Source organism: Lynx rufus, unplaced genomic scaffold (assembly GCF_022079265.1).
Source record: "Lynx rufus isolate CCGP_SWC_20201006 ecotype Redwood Valley unplaced genomic scaffold, mLynRuf1.p SCAF_7, whole genome shotgun sequence".
Classification (NCBI taxonomy): Eukaryota; Metazoa; Chordata; class Mammalia; order Carnivora; family Felidae; genus Lynx; species Lynx rufus.
This window is the reverse complement of record NW_025814889.1, coordinates 62,427,328-62,448,128: the sequence shown is the minus strand read 5'-3', so window position 1 is coordinate 62,448,128 and position 20,801 is coordinate 62,427,328. Positions and strand designations below refer to the sequence as shown.

The 20,801-nt window shown below is 38.5% G+C and overlaps 2 protein-coding genes across 4 annotated transcripts in view; both read left to right on the top strand.

Moving 5' to 3' along the window:
- OVCH1 (ovochymase 1) overlaps positions 1–1,339 on the top strand; it is an 84,626-nt gene extending 83,287 nt beyond the window's left edge. The window contains exons 28-29 of the mRNA XM_047066339.1: positions 384–517; positions 1,175–1,339. Of these exons, the coding sequence (XP_046922295.1) occupies positions 384–517; positions 1,175–1,339 (299 nt within the window). The remainder of the gene's footprint in view (positions 1–383; positions 518–1,174) is intronic.
- A 12,342-nt stretch (positions 1,340–13,681) lies between these two features.
- The window catches only part of ERGIC2 (ERGIC and golgi 2), a 43,768-nt gene continuing 36,648 nt past the window's right edge, over positions 13,682–20,801 (top strand). The window contains exon 1 of one of the 3 annotated variants that reach the window (XM_047065741.1): positions 13,682–13,746. The gene's annotated coding sequence lies outside the window, so the exon portion shown is untranslated. Of the gene's footprint in view, positions 13,747–14,281; positions 14,362–20,801 lie in introns of those variants that run through there. The other 2 variants (XM_047065739.1, XM_047065740.1) reach the window with 2 other exon arrangements.

Here is a 20,801-nt window from a genome sequence, read left to right as displayed (position 1 = left end):
GTATAAACTTCCTTTGTCCTTCTGTATAGTGATGTCATTTTTCTATTTTCTTGGGACTGTACAAAAGATAAAAGAACCACATGAAGTGGGCTCGCTTCTTTCTTTCTTTCTTTCTTTCTTTCTTTCTTTCTTTCTTTCTTTCTTTCTTTCTTTCTTTCTTTCTTTCTTTCGATGGTTCCTGTTGTATAACTGACCTGGAGTAATAATATGTTTTTTACAAATCACTTAACAGCGTCATTACAGTGCGGAGAGGGGAGAATTGGGTGGGACTTAACCCTTGGATATATATGGACTATTTTTGTCCCACATATTTTGTCCCATATGTTTATGTCCCAAATGTTTTGCCCATAAACATTTTTGTGTTTTTATTCCTTTCCTACTAGAAGACGAATTTTCTAAAACAATGCAGCAGGCAGCTATACCACTGATCAGTAGTACATCTTGTCGAAGTTACTGGGGACTGGATATTAAAAACACCAATATATGTGGAGGGGCTGCAGGATCATCCTCATGCATGGTAATTCAAGGATGGTGCTGATGAGTGCAGTTTTCTTCTCAGTGTGTCTCATGAATGGGTGTTTGCTGACCACAAAGAGGTATGAGTGCATGGTAGTTGTAAAATGAAAAGTGAGAAGAGGAAGTACATTGCTAAGCTGATGTACTGTCATTGCTAATTTGAAACTCGAAGTGAATGCAATTCTCAAAAGGAATTGCTCGTTCATTTGCTTGGGTGACTGTGTGAAATTGATGATGTTCTACTGTTTTTGACCTATAAAAATAATTTATTATGTCTCAACTTCACAGCTGAATTAGACTGCTCAGAGCATCTGCTTCTAGTAGCATTGAAAATATAAAGATATTTTAATGTAACTCAAAGCCATAATTTCGTGATTTATATTAAGTAGATGCTTGAAACTTTCTGCAAGACGCAGTCTGTTGTCAGCATTAAATGACTTTGTGTTTAATGTACCTTTTAGCCTCCTTTTGAGAATAGAGGTTTCAATCTGATTCAGAGATCTGTAATATCCACCAACTGCCTATTTGCCTCTGCTGTCGTGAGCAGAAATGAGAGGTGGCAGAATGACTTACGCACTGTCTGATCACCTCTGCGGTGGAGGTGAGCATCCATTATGAATTGTGCAGCTAGAAGAACTTCTCTTTTTGCCGGTTGCAGGGAGATTCGGGAGGCCCTCTGCAGTGTGTGCAGGACGGACAATACAAGCTCATCGGTATCGTGAGCTGGGGCAGCAGTAACTGCCAGCCCACTGCACCAACAGTCTTTGCCAGAATTTCTGCCTACAGGGACTGGATCACATCTGTCACTGGAGGAGAAGTGTGATCACTAAAGAGTAGCATGGTGGAACTCTGTTCGTAAATGGGAAAGGAAGTACCTAACAGCATCTCTGAAAAATAAGTCTCTGGTCAGTGTTAAAAGACCCAGTGACCCTTCCTCCAACCCTTGTCACAGAGGAGCTTGGATTTGGTGTGTACATGCGTTTAATATTAAACATTGAACACAGAAAGATAATGTTGATTCATGCCTCCTGGGAATTTATAATCTGAAATGTCATTAAATTCATATTTAGTATGCCATGTATATGTCATTATTTGAATACAATCATATACACTTGTACTATTTTTCTAGTTTGGTAAAAATTAGAATATACAAGCAAATGTTATTCAGTCCATATAATTCTTAATTTCCCTCACACACAACAGTGCACTGAGCACAGTGAGATAGGAACGATCCCTCTAAGTTTCAGAATTTCAATGAACAATGGACATTTAAGGAATTATTTATCAGGCTTATCCCTTGATTTTTAAATTTTTTAGATAAAATGTTAGGATATTTCAATTGTTTACAAAGCAGTTCATCTGAACCTCAGTGAACCAATATGCTCATCTTTCTAAGTTGTAGCTAAGAATAAGGGAGAAGGAACTAAGGGAGGTCCCTGAGCCAGAAGACTGAATGAAATCCACCACAGAAATATGTAATATAGAATGAGAGCCTGTAGCAACTTTTTTTTCTTATTTTATATATTTCCACCCAAAATTTATCATTTGGTTTCCAAGATTATAGCATTCAGAAACAGAGTATAGTTCAACTTTAGGGAAGCACATATATAACCCCATGAAAGAGCAACTCATAAGGAGATAGGCAATATATTTTCTCATTCTCTCTCTGATCTTTCTTTCCCTTTCTGTCATTTCTTTGTCCTCAGCCCACACACTCTCTTTCAATCCTTGGTCTCTTTTGCAAATGCTACAAAGGGAAAGTATTATAAATATCCTAGTATTTGGTAAAAACTTCTTCCATGAACATTGTTCTAAACTGCCTGCATTGATTTCAATTATGCTTTTTGACAGGGTCTCTGAGTAAAATGGATGATGAGATTTGCAATGGGGATTCTCTAGTTCTTCTGTTAATCTATTTTGTACAATTTTTACTTTGTCTCTTGTTGAATTTCTCTCTTTTTTTTTTTTATCAGATTACATTAGAAGGGATTAAAGATGGGCTGTATTAAAGTGTCAGTCCTGGGGCACCTGGGTGGTTCAGTTGGTTAAGCATCTGACTTTGGCTCAGGTCATGATCTTGCAGCTTGTGACTTCGAGCTCTGTGTCAGGCTCTGTGCTGACAGCTCAGCCTGCACCCTGCTTTGCATTCTGTGACTCCCCCTCTGTCTCTGCTCCTTCCCTGCTCGCTCTCTCTCAAGAAATAAATAAATGTTAAAAAAAAATTTAAAGTGTCCTGTCTAAAGCCTTTTTTGCTTCACAGTGAGATTTGCTAGTGGTTAATTTTGGTGCTGGCACAATCTCCATTGTGACCTCCAGGGACAGTGACCTGGTGGTGGTGATACTTCAGGGCTCTGTCAGCAAAGGATGTGGGATTAGCATTCTATGTACCACCTCGGGAAGCTGCCTGATTTTCCTACAGGGGTCAGAAGCTATTTGGTACTCTCTTTTCAGCTTCAGTTGGCAATAATTTTGAAATTCTTCCATATTTAATCTTTTCTGTATTGAAGAGGCCTCTTAGACTGTTGTACTTGCCCTGCCTCTGGCTGAAAGCCAATTCAATTGAGGAAGGGCATACACTTTCTTACTTTGACCTACATTGCAAGGTCAAGCTATATGTGTGCCAGATTGCAATCAACACTATGTAAATTGATACAGTAGGTATATAGCCAAATTTAAAGAAATTAGAAACCTAATCACCTAATTTTCCATGTATGTATTTAAAAATATCATTTTTGAGCCCCTACTATGTGGCAAATAGAGGCAAGAAAGAAGTTTCCCTCATCTTTAGATTCTCATTACAATGGAGAAGAATGATACACAAAGATAATTACCATTCAACATGGCAGCCTGAGAGAGAACAACCGATACTTTCTGCAGGAATGGGTGATGGTTTTGCAGAAGCAATATTTGAGCTCAAGTATTAGTTGGTTTTGTTTTGTTTTAAAGTGATACATGCCAAACACTTATGTTAAAGAAATCTGTATCAAACTATTTTCCTATCGACAACTCTACATACTCTGAATTTCTCCTGTCATTTATGTTTTTGGAAAATGTGTTCGTTCTTTTTATTTTATTTTGAGAGGGAGAGAGTGTGCAAAAGAATGGGGGAAGGGCAGAGAGCGAGAGAAATATCAGTGCCGAGCCTGACGTGGGCTTAATCTCACAAACCGTGAGATCACGACCTGAGCCGAGATCAAGAGCTGGACGCTCAACTGACTGAGCCACCCAGCTGCCCCAAATGTGTTCATTCATAAGCCAGAAATTGCATGACTTCATTTCTTCTCACCACCCCCACATTGTTTCTTTCATATGATTTTCAGCAATCTAGTTCCAGTGTTTCATGCATGTTGTCAGTTCAAGAGTCAACAATGTTAAGTCTAACAAGTATCTAATTCTCACCAAAGATCAATAGTGTTTGGCACTGGTCTTGATTTCATCTTGGTCTTTGCTGTATTGTCACAAGATTATCACTCTCATTCTTCTTTTCCCTACAGATATTTATAAACTAAGAATAAATTATCGAATTGTCAAATAATGGCAACACAAACAATTGCTGGGAGCAAAACATCTAAAATCTCTTAAAAAGAGGCAGAATAGGGGCCCCTGGGTGGTAAGTCAGTGGAGCATCCAACTCTTGATTTTGGCTCAGGTTATGATCTCTCATGGTTTGTGAGTTCGAGCCCTACATAGGGCTCTGTGCTGATGGCATGGAGCCTTCTTGGGATTCATTCTCTCTCTCGCTCTCTCTCTCTCTCTCTCTCTCTCTCTCAAAATAAACTTAAAAAAAAAGAGGGGTACCTGGTGGCCAGTAGGTTAAGCAACCGACTTCAGCTCAGGTCATGATTTCATGGTTCACGGATTTGAACCCCACACTGGGCTCTGCACTCAGAGCACAGAGCCTGCTTCAGATCCTCTGTTTCCCTCTCTTTCTCTGCAGTTCGCCTGCTTGTGCACTCAATCTCTCTCTCTCTCTCTCTCAAAAATAAACATTAAAAAAAAACTAAGAAAAAGGCAGAATATAGTGGGAGAATTTTAACAGGTTAAAAGCTATAGTCATTAAGACAGTGATTATAATATTGCTGCAGAGATTGACCAATGGAACAGAATACAAAAGCAAGGAACAATGCCTTTCTGCATTCTCCAAAATTGGCAAACAGTTGCATAGTATGACAATATAATTATAATGAGAATGTGGAGCAAGCGGAATCTCCTCACTGCTGGTGGGGCTGGGGAGTAATCAGGAACTCCAGCTTTGGAAGACTGAGACTTGATCAGGAAAATTGAAGATGCCAGTGTCCTCTGAGTCTGCAATTCTACCCCTAGGTGTATGCCCTAGGGAATTGTCTTCAACCATGGCTGCAATAAGATGTAAAATCTGGAGCTTTTTAAAGCTCCTGGCATGATTGTAATGTGCAGTCGGGTTTGAGACAGCGTCATAGAGGAAATGAGGCAACCATGACCACTGAACATGTACAAGAATGTTTACAGAAATGTAAGTATCAGCAAAATGCTGGAATTCCGAATACCCCATATAGAAGCATGGATAATCAAAATGTAGTATACTCATGTAGGAGTAAAAAATAGAAAACAGTCCACAGGCTTTTTAGGTGAATCTTAGAAACAATGCTGAACTTAAAACGCAAATTCAAAAGATTAGGTGCCATTGTAAAGCTCAGAAACCAGCAAATTTAAACATTATTTTGCTTAGGCTTACATCATATATGGTTAAAAAAAACAGGGAATGTAGCCCAGTATTTGGAGTAGTGGGAAGGCAGTAAGATATGCTGGAGGAACCACACACAAGTCATTTCAATGCTATTAATAATTTTCTAGTTAAGTTGAGTGGTGGCTTCATGGATATTATCTTACTTCATAACTTATATATGCTTCTGTATATATCAAATACACCATGTAAATTTACTTAAAGGCCTTTTTAAATTTTATTGCATTATTGTATACTCTTCCAGTGTTTTTGTGCAAATAAATGCAAACATGAATGCATGTTTTTATTTTCTCCCATTAAACACAAGAATAACGTGTAAATTGTTCTAAACTTGCTTTTTCCACTTGATCATACAGGCTGGAGATCTTTCCATATCACTGTGCTTTTAAAAATATTTTTATTGAAGTATAATTACCATACAATGTTATATTAGCTTCAGGTGTACAATATAATGATTCAACAATTCTATACATTGATCAGTGTATTCTGAATCTGTTTTATCTCATTCATCCCCCTCCCCAACTTAAGGCCATTTTAATTACACTAGTTCCTCAGGGTAGAACTTATCCTTCTGTCCGGTTAATTAGAATGTTCCACATACATCTAGAGCATTAAGCCCTATCATTTTCTGTGATTCCCTTTATCTAGAACATGAATTGCTCTTGCGACTTGTATTTGCTGATGTCACTTTTAATGGTCAGCCTATTTGTTAATTTTTCTTAGTTAATGCTGGCAGTTACATTTTGTACTATCCATTCTCTTCTAGGGAAAAAGGGTTTAAAATGTGTCTGAATATCTTCTGAATGCCAGACATTACCTGATATTTCCATTGGGTTCCTTTAATTATTCAAGCTAATCTTTATGAAAATGTTTTGAATGTAATATTAATAACCCCTGGGCTATTAATATAGCCCAGGGCATAGGGATTAAGTGTTGGTTCTGAAGCCAGACTTCTTGGGTTCAAATTCCAGCTCTATCATTAATCAGTGTTATGACTGGGCAAATTAGCCTTGTTGTACTTCTAATTCCTCATCTATAAAATGGAGGTAATAAAAGAAACCTATTCATAGAGATATCCTATAGTTAAAGGCGTTCATAAATTTAAAACACTTAAAAGAGTAGCTGGCTCCTAGTAAACTTTCAATTCATGTGATTATTATCCTGTGCATTTTCCTAAAATAAAGCTTTTAAAGAGGATTCCCCACACCCTGAATCCTTTAAAAATATTTTTGTACAAAAGGGAACAATTAAAAGTTTAAAAAGTGAGCCTCAAAATCATTTTGCTAAGTGAAAGAATCCAGTTGCAAAAGACTGTAATTCCGCTTACATGAAGTGTCTTAAAAATACATTTATTGAGACAGCAGAACAATGGCTATCTAGGGCTATGGGTGAGAGCAGGAGATAACAAAATGGGGGTGATGAAAATGTCCTAAAATTGGATTATGGCAATGATTGCACAACTCCATAAATTTTCTAAAATCATTGAATTGTACACAGCCTTTTTCAAGTAGTTTCAGAGTTCTTAATTGCTTTAATAACTTTTATCAGGATGGGTCAAATCTGATTAAACTCTGATAGTTGAATGTGGCCAAAATCCAGCAATAAACTGTTACATGTGGCAGGAAGAGACTGTCATATATTACTTGGGGAAAGGTTGATTTCATTAAGACTTGCTCTTTGAGAATATAAGTACCTATATATCTTTTCAGTTACTCATTTCTTTATGTCTCCACGTCTTTTTCAATAATTCTCTTTCTTATCCCTAAAGGATTTAATTGGGGAATGACATCAGGCTACCTTAATAGCTTTCTGTGTGCCAACTACTTTACATATATTAATTTAATTCTAAGCCCAATCCTATCAGAAAGGCATCGTCTCTCCCATTTTACCAATGAGGAGATTGAAGCAAGAGACGTTAAGTGATTTGTTTTATATTAAAAATTTTTTTTTAATTTTTTTTTCAATGTTTATTTATTTTTTTTGGGACAGAGAGAGACAGAGCATGAACGGGGGAGGGGCAGAGAGAGAGGGAGACACAGAATCGGAAACAGGCTCCAGGCTCTGAGCCATCAGCCCAGAGCCTGACGCGGGGCTCGAACTCAGGGACCGCGAGATCGTGACCTGGCTGAAGTCGGACGCTTAACCGACTGCGCCACCCAGGCGCCCCTTATATTAAAAAATTTTTTAATGTTTATTTATTATTGAGAGAGCATGAGCATGTTTAAACAGCTAGTTTCACAGCAGAATCAGCGCATAGGTTTTGATGATTGCAGACCTTAATCACCATATGACAACGATGAGTGTTTTCAGAGGACAATACTAGTAGTGTACGTGTGGAGTTTGAACTAGGGAAATGACACTGGAAGCAGGGAGATACTGGAATGGGGCCAGCTTCATGCACACACTTGGACATGTGAATGAAAATAAAATGTAGAGGTAAAAACAAGGCTTATATGTAATAGGGGAGGTTCTGTTTTCAGAGGTCAAAAATAGTGAAAATTTCTTTGAATCCATTAGGAATTACTTGCCAGATGCTAATTAAAAAGACTTTACTGCAGTAGCTTGAGGGAATTAGGATTTTATTCTCTTCCCTAAATGAAGTCAGGAAACTAGGAGGCAGCTCGACAGCTATGATAGCCTGAGGCTTTTTCTGTCTTCCTCCTCCATCATCTTCAGTGTATGAATTCAATCCATAAGTCATAAAATTGTTGCTGGGGTCAGGCCATCACACACACATTCCAAGCGGAGAAGAGGGAAGGTAAGGAGAAAAGAGAACAAATGGCTTTCATAAAACTCCTACTCAGGTGCGCCTGGGTGGCTCAGTTGGTTAAGCGTCTGACTTCGGCTCAGGTCATGATCTTGCGGTCCGTGAGTTTGAGCCCTGTGTCAGGGTCTGTGCTGACAGCTCAGATCCTGGATCCTGTTATGGATTCTGTGTCTCCCTCTCTCTCTGATCCTCCCCTGTTCATGCTCTGACTCTGTCTCAAAAATAAATAAATGTTAAAAAAAAAAAAAGTCCTACTCAATGACTTTTACTTACATATCTGCTCACCCTGCTTGACAAGCTTGTGAATATAGTTCTTCATTTGAGTTTATTGTCCAGGGTTCTGGAACTAAATGAGAAAAGAGTATTTAGGCAACCAGAAGTCTCCCCCGCTTCCTAATTATCATACATTGCTTTTAATTTTACTTAATTTTAATTTATACCTTTTAAAGAAATAAATGCAAAGAAATAGTGCTAATTAAAAAAAAAACAATACTGTGGTTGTATAAAGCAAAAAGTATAATTTTTTTTAATGTTTGTTTATTTTTGAGAAAGAGAGCATGAGTGGGGGAGAGGCAAGAGAGAGGGAGACACAGAATCCAAAGCAGACTCCAGGCTCTGAGCTATCAGCACAGAGCCAGACATGGGGCTCAAACCACAAATCATGAGATCATGACCTGAGTCGAAGTTGGACACTCAACTGACTGAGCCACCCAGGGGTCCCAAAATATAATTCTTTATTTCCCTGCTGTTTGTCCCATTTCCTCTTAATGTTTATAAAGTCCAGAAGATATTATATAACAATAGGAGTATAAGAATGAAATAACAGAGAAAATAGAAAAGAGAAATTAAGAAAATAAGAAAACTTCCTAGAACCAAAGGGCATGAGCTGTCAGGCTGAAATGAGCCACTGGATACACTGCACACCAGTGAAGACGTGGATCCGTATCAGACACATCACTGAAATTTAAGAGTACTAAGGACAAGAAAATGATGTAAGATTTCGGAGAAAAAGAGGTCTCATACAATGGGTCAGGAATCTGAGTGGCTTTAAACTTCTCATTGGGAACACTTAAAGCAAATTTTACTATGGGGGCCTCTCCACTGGACTTCTTAAGTATGCCTGTGACGGAACTGCATTTTCCTGAAGGATGATCCAAGAGAGAGCAAGGAAGAAGGCACACTGTCCATTATGGCCTTTGCTAGCGCATTTAAAGCTTTATCATAATTAAATCTTTTCAATTTTTCCCTGACAAATCTCATAGCTTAACTGAATCAAAACAATTTGTTTGGTGTATAGACAAAGAGAAAAATATGGGAATGGTACTAATCTCCCAGCCTCATATTTTTCCACCTTTGGCCTCCAAAGGGAAGACTGCAATGGATTCCTATGCGTTCAACATGGAGTTGGCTTACAACAGACTGATGTTAGTGGTTTCTCCTAACTCAGGCTTAGCGATCTGCAACACTGCTATTATGGGAATACCAAGGGGGATCGGTGTGTTCTAGAACACCACCCTTATAGGATGGAAGTGATATCCATTGGGCAGCAGCCCCAATCTGTGTCAAAGACTCCGATCTTTTTTTTTTTTTTTAATTTTTTTTTTTCAACGTTTATTTATTTTTGGGACAGAGAGAGACAGAGCATGAACGGGGGAGGGGCAGAGAGAGAGGGAGACACAGAATCGGAAACAGGCTCCAGGCTCTGAGCCATCAGCCCAGAGCCTGACGCGGGGCTCGAACTCACGGACTGCGAGATCGTGACCTGGCTGAAGTCAGACGCTTAACCGACTGCGCCACCCAGGCGCCCAAGACTCTGATCTTTAAGGGGGTTCCCCCCAATGTAAATACCCTCCATTAGAAGAAAATCAACTTCTGACCAAGCTTACCCCCTCAAATCCTACTTCAGGAGGAAGTGTGTGTAGGGTAAAGGAGAATGCTTATGTCTCACTGGCTTCTTTCCTTCTAAGACCCAGACAGAAAGGAGAGGCCCTAACTACTGATGGCTCAACTATCCTTTACTTAGGAAAACAAGTTTAACAAATAAAAGAATTTGCCAAGTTAGGTTCTTTTGAACAGTGATAGTAAGGTATATATTTTTTAGTCAAAGCATCTCTATCCTGACCATATATTATTTATATATTTAGATGTTCATGTATTTTTGACCTGATATGAAAATTACCTTGTAGGGACACATCCCATATATAGGATGGAAATTATTTCATCTTTTTAGCTCAACATCAATGTTAGATAATTATACCATAAAATGGAAAAATATCTTCTGCTCTGCTCAATTGAAAGTTGATTGTTTTTTTCTCTCATAGCATACTGTTATTTCCCCCTTTTTATGTACTTATGCCAGTTTGCTCATGTACATAAAAATTATACAAACATAAAGACACACAGATACAAATATACTTGCTCCTAGATATTCTCTTCCAAAGTTCATCTGGATTTATGAATTTATAAATATTAACATCAACAGGTGAAAATTAGGTAGTGATTGTTATAGGGTTATCAGACATTTGGTCTGGAAAGAAATTTGACTTTGAAAGCTTTTGGATGAGACACATATGCAGATAGCCTGACTCCTGAAGGCATCTGAGTTTGATGGGTGATAAAGCTTGCAGACATTTCTATTTATGTCATATTACTGAAATCAAAATTTGGGGGCACCTGGATGACTCAGTCATTTAAGTGTCCAGGTCTTGATTTCGGCTCAGGCCATGATCTTGTGGTTCATGGGTTCAAGCCCCTAGTTGGACTCTGCACTGTGTGGAGCCTGTTTGGAATTCTCCCTCCCTCCCTCCCTCCCTCCCTCCCTCTCTCTCTCTCTCTCTCTCAGAATAAATAAAAATAAAAATAAGAGATTTTGGGGCACCTGGGTGGCTCAGTCGATTAAGTGACTGACTTCAGCTCAGGTCATGATCTTGCGGTTTGTGAGTTCATGCCCTGTGTCAGGCTCTGTGGGTACAGCTCAGAGCCTGGAGCCTGCTTCAGATTCTGTCTCCTTCTCTCTGCTCCTCCCCTGCTCACATTCTGTCTCTCTCTCAAAAATAAATAAATATTTAAAAAATAAAAGCTTTAAGAAATATAAAAGAGCTACAATTTATTTTAAAATATTGAGAATTCAGAAAAAACAGCTAATCAAATAGATGAGACAATACAGCTATGATGCAAAGATGAAAAATATTAGTGAAAGAATGTTTGGAAATGAAAAGCAAAATACCAACTCAAATGTTGTAATCAATGTAGAGAATATTATATAAAATCTGTATTTCAGCTGGATGTTTTTGTGTTGAAATTTATTGAAGACCATAATAAAAAATGTTGCATACACATAATACATTATTAATAACTATTAAAATAAATAGTTTACTACTAACTATTAAGATAAATGACACCAGCCACAGTCATATATTTGTTTTGGGGCTTATTATTTGGCAACTGTATATCCCAATGTAGTATGAATTCCACAAGAATTGTCTGCTTTGTCACTAGGTCATGTTCTGTACTTAACACACCACTTGTCATATAGAAGGTACTCAGCGAATCTTTGATACATGAATGGCCAGGTCACAGGTTTAACTGAGTGATCTATGGTCCCTATGATCTATTATTAGTCATACTGAAATGTTGCACAATGCTTTATAGATATTGGTGGTAAGTGTACTGAAACAGAGATATTAAATGGCAGATAGTGCCACTATAAACATACTGAAAATATTTATCCATTAGCTGACGTACCAAGTTTAAACTTGGCACATGAAAAATGATTTTTAAGTCCTAACTTGGTAGGTGATAAAATTATTTAAGAGTGTAAAGCACAATGTTTGAAAATGTAAGTACACAATTTGAGTATAACATTGATAATCATGTATAATAGAAGCAAGTAAAAATGAAGGCACCTGGTGTATAGCACGAAACTGAGAATAGTTTTATAAAAGGAACTGTCTGATCATGAGGACTGGTAGTTAGTAAGAAGGGGGAGGAGACACAGGATTCTAAACTGATTGAATCTAACGTTAGTGGTACCCTTGACTTTCCTACGCATAGAAGAGATGAAATAGCTTTGGGGATAATAAGATCCACTTGGAATATATCGAATTTGAGGTGTTTGTGGGGCATTCGTATATCTATCTATCTTAATTTTACTAACTTGCTAAAACTTTTACTCAAACTATAACGAAAAAAAAAAGCAACATGAAAACACCTTTTGAGCATCTGTACAAATACAGGTTATTTAGGGGCGCCTGGATGGCTCAGTCAGTTACGCATCCGACTTCGGTTCAGGTTGTGATTTCGTGGTTTGTGGGTTTGAGCCCTGCTTTGGGCTCTGTGCTGACATCTCAGAGCCTGGAGCCTGCTTTGGGTTCTGTGTCTCTCTCTCTCTCTGCCCCTCCCCACTTGTTGCATGCACTCTCTCTGCCTCTCCCTGTCTCTCTCAAAAATAAACATTAAAATAAATTAAAAAAACAAAAGTACAGGTTGTTTAGCACCAGTTTAAATCCCCAATTTAAAACCTATTTCCTAATTCTCTTCTGCAGGTAATATATAATGTAATGTTTTTGTGTTAAGCAAATTGTTTCACAGATATAACACCCACCACCAATAACATAGGATTAAGTATTCACCTCACTTTGAAGTTAAGCTGAGTTTCAATCTTCAGGGGAAATTAATTTTGTCTTCATTTGGTAGTCTGGAAAATGGTGAGTTGTTTTTTAAATAAGGAGGATCAAATTAGTCAGTTTTGCTATACCGGGAATTCCAACTCTTAGGGGTCAGCTGTTATCGTGAAAGCAGACTCCTCTGGAGACCAGGGACCAGATGTAACTAAGTGAACAACAGCTAGCTTCCATGCAAGCAAGAGCCCATATAATCTTAGACCCACAAAGAAGGAAGGTTTGCTGGTACCTTTGTGGCTAAGGTAAAGAAACAGTTTAGATATTTATTAACTCACTTAGATCTCATAACAACCACATGAAATTATTATTATCGCGTCATTTTTCAGATAAGGAAACGAGATGAAATAATGTGCCCATAAATGGTTGAACCGGAATTTTAACCCAGGAAATCCTAGTTAAAATTTAGCACCAGTTCCTAAAGCTCTAAGCTCTTACCCACTACAGTAAGCTTCTTCTTAAATATGTGAAGGACTAACCCTGACATGAAAAGTCTGGAAATGAAATTGCATCAGTGGAAACACTTTATCTGCTTTTATATTCTGGGATAGTTTCAATTTAGTGAAATTTCGTTTGAAAAAGGGAGTCTAAATGTTCTTGACATGAGGAAATAAGGAGGCCAATACAGAAGTCACAAAACATGATGCAGATTGTACTGATACGCATTAGGGTTGCAAATGATAAAACCTGTGCCCAAGTCTGTCATTAGTGATGAAGCACTCTATGAGGCGTTGAGATTCATTCTGTGGCCCCTAAGTGTCATTACAAAGGTAACCCATTCCTTCCCGGAGAAGCTGATTCCTTATTGGCCACGTGGTTACACCTAAAATACATTTCAACCTCTGTTCTGTTTAGCCACACCCCTTTCATATCGACCACACCTGTTGATTCACAAAGGGCTCCGTAAGCAAAGGGAATATCGCGAGAACTCTACATTGTCTCCCATCTGACGTTTTCAGCGGTGGTTGTCGCTTTTGTTCTCGCGATATTTTCGGGTGAACGGGAGCCCGGCGGCCCGGGCTTCTGCGAAACATGGCGGTCGGCTGGTACCATAACACAAGGTAAAATACTGAAAGCCCGCCGGGTGATGTTCTCCCGATTGTTCCAAGGCTGTTCCGGTAGTGAATGCGGTTAAGGGGGCTGAGAGTCTGTCATGGGGTTGGTTCCCTGTCTTCATCACTGTCTTTTGGAGAGAGGGCCGGACTGGGGAGCCGCTCCACCTCCCCCGGGGGCGTTACTGGCAGGACCCTGGGCAGCGCAGCGCGGGGGAGCTCCCCTCTTCTCAGTCCGGTATCTGTGCACTGTCTTGCAACCGGAAGGAGTTTAAGTGCTTCTCCGATAGCTGCTAACCCTGACCCATTGCTTCTCGCTGTGCCCTGTGCCCCGGTGGCTCCTCTCGTCCTCAGGGAGAAAGGTCCCGCGTTGTGAAGACCAGCCGGATCGTGTCCCTATCTTCCCGGGTGTCTGGCTCCCCGCCCCCATTCAGACCAATACCAAATTCTTGGCAGCAGGTTGCTCTCTTTCAGAAAGACCGAGGTCTTGGCCTCGTCTCCAGAGTTTCGTACGCCGCCTGGGGGAATGAGAAAGGGGCAGGTCTGGCAAGATAACTTTAGGAGAGACTGGTCTGAGTGTAACTACTTTTCTTAAACCCTCGAGGTTTAAGAAACCCTCGGAAGGTAACTTGTCAATTCGTGGTAGAGAATAGCCTTGGATATAGGTTATATATAGAGTTGATAGGTCATTGTTTGAGAAAACATGTTTAGGTAACTTTTGTATTTGGGATTTAGTGCCCTCGAACTTCATGCAAAGTTACATAATGTCTGTTAAAATGTTGCAAGACTGGCTTTCAGAGGCAATTAAAGATACCTTTAAAAACAGGAGTTATTAATATGTTTGAAGTTGTATTTAAGTAATTGCCTAGCCTGATATATAAACTCTGGTATATCGCCATTAAAAGAAATGAACCAGGGTTGTTCACTGAAAAATTCAGGAGGTTTGCTTGTTTTGTTTATTGATATCTTTAAGTTGGTGCAGTTATTCCAGTTCGAAAAACATGAAAAAAAAATAAATTTCATTGTTTTGGGAGGAGGAGGAGAGGAGTTTTGTTTTGCTTTTTTTTTGATAGTAAACTGTAGTACACAACTGAGTTGAAATGGCTTGAGGGTACAGATCATAAAAATATATCAAGATTGAAAGATCTCTCAAAGGAAATCAGGCGTCTCCTGGAACATCAAAAAAGAATTAGAAGAAAAAATTTTATTTTATTTAGGGGTTAATGGTTTAATTGGAAGAAATGGTGAAACTTATTTTTAATAGACATTACCTTAGGCAGTCTAGCAGCTAACAAATCCTATTTAATAGTTTTTCTGTGTTTACTCTGTTTCTGTCTTTTAATGTCACAATAGGCAAGTTAACCTCTTTGTGTCTTAGTTGCCTTATCTGCAATGGGAATAAGAATAATAATACCTAACTCTATAAGGTAGTTGGTGAGGATTAAATGAGTTAAAATATGCAAAGCACTTAGAACAATGCCTGTCATATAGTTAGCATGCATTAAATGTTAGCTCTTCTTATTTTAATATTTCTGTTTCCTAACTTCTGTAGTTACTTAAGATGTTACTGGGGCGCCTGGGTGGCTCAGTCGGTTAAGCATCCGACTTCGGCTCAGGTCATGATCTCATAGTCGGTGAGTTCCAGACCCGCGTCAGGCTCTGTGCTGGCAGCTCAGAGCCTGGAGCCTGCTTCGGATTCTGTGTCTCCCTCTCTCTCTGGCCCTCCCCCGTTCATGCTCTCTCTCTGTCTCAAAAATAAATAAACATTAAAAAAAAAATTAAAAAAATTAAAAAAAAGATGTTACCTTGGTACTTAGTCAAATTAAAGACTGAAGAAGACACTTTTTTTTTTTTGATGTTTGTTTATTTTTGAGAGTGCAGGTGGGGGGGGCAGGGCAAAGAGAGGGGGACTGAGAATCCAAGCTCTGCGCTGACAGGCTGACAGCAGCAAGCCTGAAGAACGGGGCTTCTTCAAACTGCATCAGGACCTGAGCCCATGTCATGGCTCAACTGACTGAGCCACCCAGGTGCCCCCGAAGAAGACACTTTTTAAAGTAATTTCTTTCTGATCCCTAAAGTGATTAAACACTCTTCTTTTATGTGGTTAATATGTCTTTAAACTCCATCTTCCAGTTGCTTGCTTTCTTAAGCTGTTATTCTCTATTAATTGCTGAGGTACAAATTGCTCCTTTCTACTACATATGGTCTTATTACAGTCTAGGTCAGTACTTCTGCTCTTGGTGCTAGTTAACCCATTCTCCTTGCATTTGGAGATACTCGTTCTGTTATAAATGTATTTCTCCTGTCCCTGACCTTTTTCCACTTCAGTTTTGTATACTTTTTTAAAAAAAGTTTATTTATTTTTGACAGAGAGCGTGAGTGGGGGAGGGGCAGGGAGAGAGAAAGAGAGAGAGAATCCCAAGCAGGCTTTTTACTGTCAGGGCAGAGCCCGATGTGGGGCTTGAACCCGCATGTGAGATCATGACCTGAGCCGAAACCAAGAGTAAGATGCTTAACTGACTAAGCCACGCAAGCGTCCCTCAATTTTGTACACTTTGATTCAGTAGTTAGTATACTCAGTGTATTATTTGAGGAGGATTATATTTGTCCTTGCTTCACATTGCTACTAGGCACTTCCAAATTGTGTTGCCATCACTCTACAGTCTCTTCTCTTAGCTTTTCTATCACTTTATATCATCTTCATTCTGTTTGTGACATTAACTAACCTCAGATACTATCCCACTTTCCTCAAAGACTTAAACATAAATTTCAAGTATCCTACAAATGTTTGTATTTCTTTTGAAAATTAGAAACATTTATCAAATGACTCCTTTTTATCTTGGTTAGAAACTATGAGGTAGCCTTTATGCCTCCCTCCCTCCTTTTAAAGTAAAATGTAATAGAGGATTCTGTGATACTGAGGATTTTTTCAAAATTGTCACAGCTAATAAGGGCCTAGGTAGTAACCCAAGTTTTTCTGACCACAAAATTCATATTTATACCACCTTACTCAGCTTCCAAGTGTACTTTTTTAAAAATAACTTTGAAGGTTATTACGTTTATTTGAATTATGTTGGTGTAAACAATTTTAAGAATAACAAGAACTCTTGTAAAAGGTCTAAGTTGTAAAGTGAAAAGAATTAAGTACTTTTGGGTGATAGTATTTGTCAATTGAAACTAAGTTATCTTTCATAAAAAATGTTTAGTGTAAAGTATTCTAATGCAATATAATCAAATAATTTAAAGTTATAGATAAGTAGTTTTGCTTTTTGTTTCTGAAGTTTGTTGATGGCCTGAATAATATCTGTTTTGTGTCCTTTGTCATTCTTATTAATGGCTTGTATTAGTTTCACGGGGCTGCTCTCACAAATTCCCATAAACTGGATGGCTTAAAAACGTCGACATTTATTATCTCACAGTTCTGGAGGCCAGCAGACGGAAATCAAGGTCTTGGCAAGGCCGTGTTCCCTCTGGCTGTTCTAGGAAAGAACCTTCCTTGCGTCCTGTAGCACCTGGGTACTCCTTGGCTCTTCTTGGCTTGTAGATGCATCACTCTTATCTCTGCCGCTGTCTTCACGTGGCATTCTCTCCTGGTTGTGTCTCTTCAAATGGACTTCTGATAAGAACAAGAGTCATTGGATTTTGGGCCACCCTAATCCAGTTGATCTCATCTTAACTAATTACATCTTCAAAGATTCAACTACCATATTTCCACATAAGGTCCATTCACAAATACCAAGATTAGGACTTCCATGTATCCTTTTAGGGGACCCAGTTCAACCCACAGCATGGTCATATATATTAACCAATTAAATATTTCTCATATTGCCAAATATATATTAAAAATAGAAGTTAGCTCATAAAATGTGGGTAGCAGGAGTAAAATTGTTTCTCCATTTTTGTTTGGAGAAGTAAACTTAATTGAGCAGACTGTAAAAGGTGTCATGAACTCTGTTTTAATTTTAGCAAAACATTTTATAGTCTCATATTCAAATGGATGCAGTGATGAACTATGGGCTTTGTTGACATTATTTAGATTGAGGGTTGATAATGTGTGTCTGTGTTCCGGTATGAAAGGTGGTTTCTTATTTCTTATGCAGTTTTTCAAAGCATTGTCTTAGTCTCAACTATTATCAATGAGTTCCAGGACTTTTTTTTGTTTGTTTGCTTCTTAATATACATGACAGCTTAGGGCAGATATTGAAGAAAACAGTCTGGACATTGGGAAAGTATGAGGAGCAGCACCAACCAGTGGGCAAAAAATTCTAATGCAATGGCTTCTAAATTTTTAGATTATGTGGACCAGCACAAAATATAGAGGGAATACAGGGAAAGAGGCTGGATTTGAGGACTGATGTAGAATTGCAGTTTTTAATTTCAGTAAAGCAGGACATCCAAAAACAAAAGAAACGAAAACCTCTATTACCCACTTTTATTATTTCATAAAAGAATTGACACACATAAAAAAGGAAGGAAATAATCTCCAATAAAATATTTTTAAATTGAATAAATTTAGCTTGAAAGTTTCATTTTTTTTTTTTTTTATTTAGGTTCAGAAAATTTTCTAATAGCATGGCAGTGACTTCTGGAAACCAGTGACTTGGTGTATTTCTAAATGCATTTTTAAAAGTGGCTGACCAAGCTAGACGGTGAAGGAAATAGATTGGGGATGGGAGCAGTGGGCCTGGAGAACGGGGAGAAGTCCAATGTACTGAAAACACAGGGAAAATGAAGAACAAATTCTGTCCTAGTTAGGAAATTAAAGAGCTGGAAGGATAATTGGTTCTGCTCAGAGAGGAAAACTAGTGTTTTGGATTTTGGAGATGGAGCTGTTTTGAAAGTTAAGAGAAGCCAAAAATGGTCTCGCTTGTGTGTGGCTTTGCATAGATGGAGGTCACTGGCTTAGAAAATCTGTTACATTTACATGGTAAAAGCATTATCATTGTGAATAAATGCCACAGGATGAGTGTCATAGGGTCATGACTTGCAAAGGACTGTGAAGGAATGGGGAAGAAGAGAAGCATATTGAATGATCCAGGTGCTAAAGTTACTAAGGAAATTTTAAATAGATCCAGACGTTACTAGAAGATGATCACAAGTACTGAAGTATCAGTGTGCACTGTGGTTTGGAGCATGGACTCTGGAGCCAAGTTGTTTGGGTTCGAATACAGGTTCTACCACTTGCTGTGTGTCCCTGCAGATACTACCTGACTGTTCTGTGCCTCAGTTTCCTTATCTATAAATGAGAATAAAAATAGTATCATCTTTATAGAGTCGTTTAGAGGATTAAATGAATAAATAAATAATTCAAATAATACCTAACGTAAAATATGAAAGCTATAATTCTGGGTAGTATATGTGTTCATTATTATTTTTTTAAAGATTTATTTATTTTTGAGAGAGAGTGCATGTGCATGAGTGGGGGGTGGGCAGACAGGGAGGGAGGGAGAGAATCCCAAACAAGCTCTGCACTGACAGTGCAGAGCCTGATATGGGGCTTGAACTCTCAAACCATGAGATCATGACCTGGGCTGAAATCAAGAGCCAGATGTTCAACATACTGAGTCACCCAGGCACCCCTGTGTTTATTATTATTAGAAGTAGACTTGAAAAGGGAAGAAATGGTTGAGAAATCATAATAAAACACCGACTGCCTTACCTGGTGAGTCTCAGAAATGAAGTAAGGATTTGAAGGGCATTACCACCAGGAGAATGTCAAGTGTCATGAAGAAAGCAGATAAAAGGATTGCTTTCAGAAAAACAAGTTATTGGACAACTTGTTCATACCAGAACAGTGGCTCTGTAGAGTAGAGTGGCAAGTATTGGAGATAGAATGAGTTTCTTTGATGATGCAGGTTAGTGCTGGACTAACAGGAATGGGACAGGAGGAGTAGCAGAGTGGCAAGGTGCTCCATTCTAGAAGAGTAATCATGGAAAACAGGAATGGAAAATGCTAGATGGAGGCGGGGAGGTAGCCAGGTAGGAGGAGTGCTGAATAAGCTGTGTGAATTGTTAGAAGTTTATAAAACTTACTAGCTGCTTGTCATATCTTTATATTTATATATAATATAAAAGAACATATTTATAAAACTTATAAAAATATAGCAAGTTTAGGAGTAAAATTCAGTTTTGTCATTTGCTCAGCCATGCTATACCTATTATGTGCCAACCACTGTTCTAGGTACTAGGACTACTATAATGAAAAAAACAAAAATTCCTCTCCTTGTGGATCTTATATTTTTATATATTTACTTATCTTAACTGTTTTGATTGGTAAGCTGTGCTATCATAGGTATTTCTGGGAAAATTTCCTTCCTTCATATTTTGGGGAATGTCCCACCTTTCTTTTTTTCTTTCCTTTCATATTTATTGTATACCGCTGTGCCAGGCATTGGAAATACACAGATCAAGTTAGGGTTCCTGCCCTAACATTAGAGTGGAGAAAACAGAAAATTAAACAAGCAATTAATTGAGTCTGAATTGCCTTTGGAATGACCCCATGAAAATATCATAGAAAGCAAAAATATATGTCTGCGGAGAGATTTGTACTGGGAATAAAGATTTGAGAAGAATGGGCATATAAATGGAAATTGAAGGGAGGGGAGATCACTAGGAAAGAGAGTCGGAGGAGGGCCTAGAGCTGAATCTGAGTGGAAGAATCTGCATAGTAAACCAAAGGTCTTAGAGATAGAATGAAAATCAGGAATATAGTATTATTTAAGGCAAGGTAAGATGCTGTTTCAAGATGAACAAGAAGTGATAAACTATTTTTTCAGAGGCAAAATTAGGTAAGGACTAGAAAGCGTCCATAGAATTTTATACTGAAGAAGTTGTTCATGGGGTGGTTGGGTGGCTCAGTCAGTTGAGTGTCCGACTTAGGCTCAGGTCACGATCTTGTGGTCCGTGAGTTCAAGCCCCATGTTGGGCTCTTTGGTGACAGCTCAGAGCCTGGAGCCTGATTCAGATTCTGTCTTCTTCTCTCTCTGCTCCTCCCCTGTTCTCATTCTTTCTCTCTCTCTCTCAAAAATAAATAAATAAACATTAAAAAAAAAGTTGTTCATGAC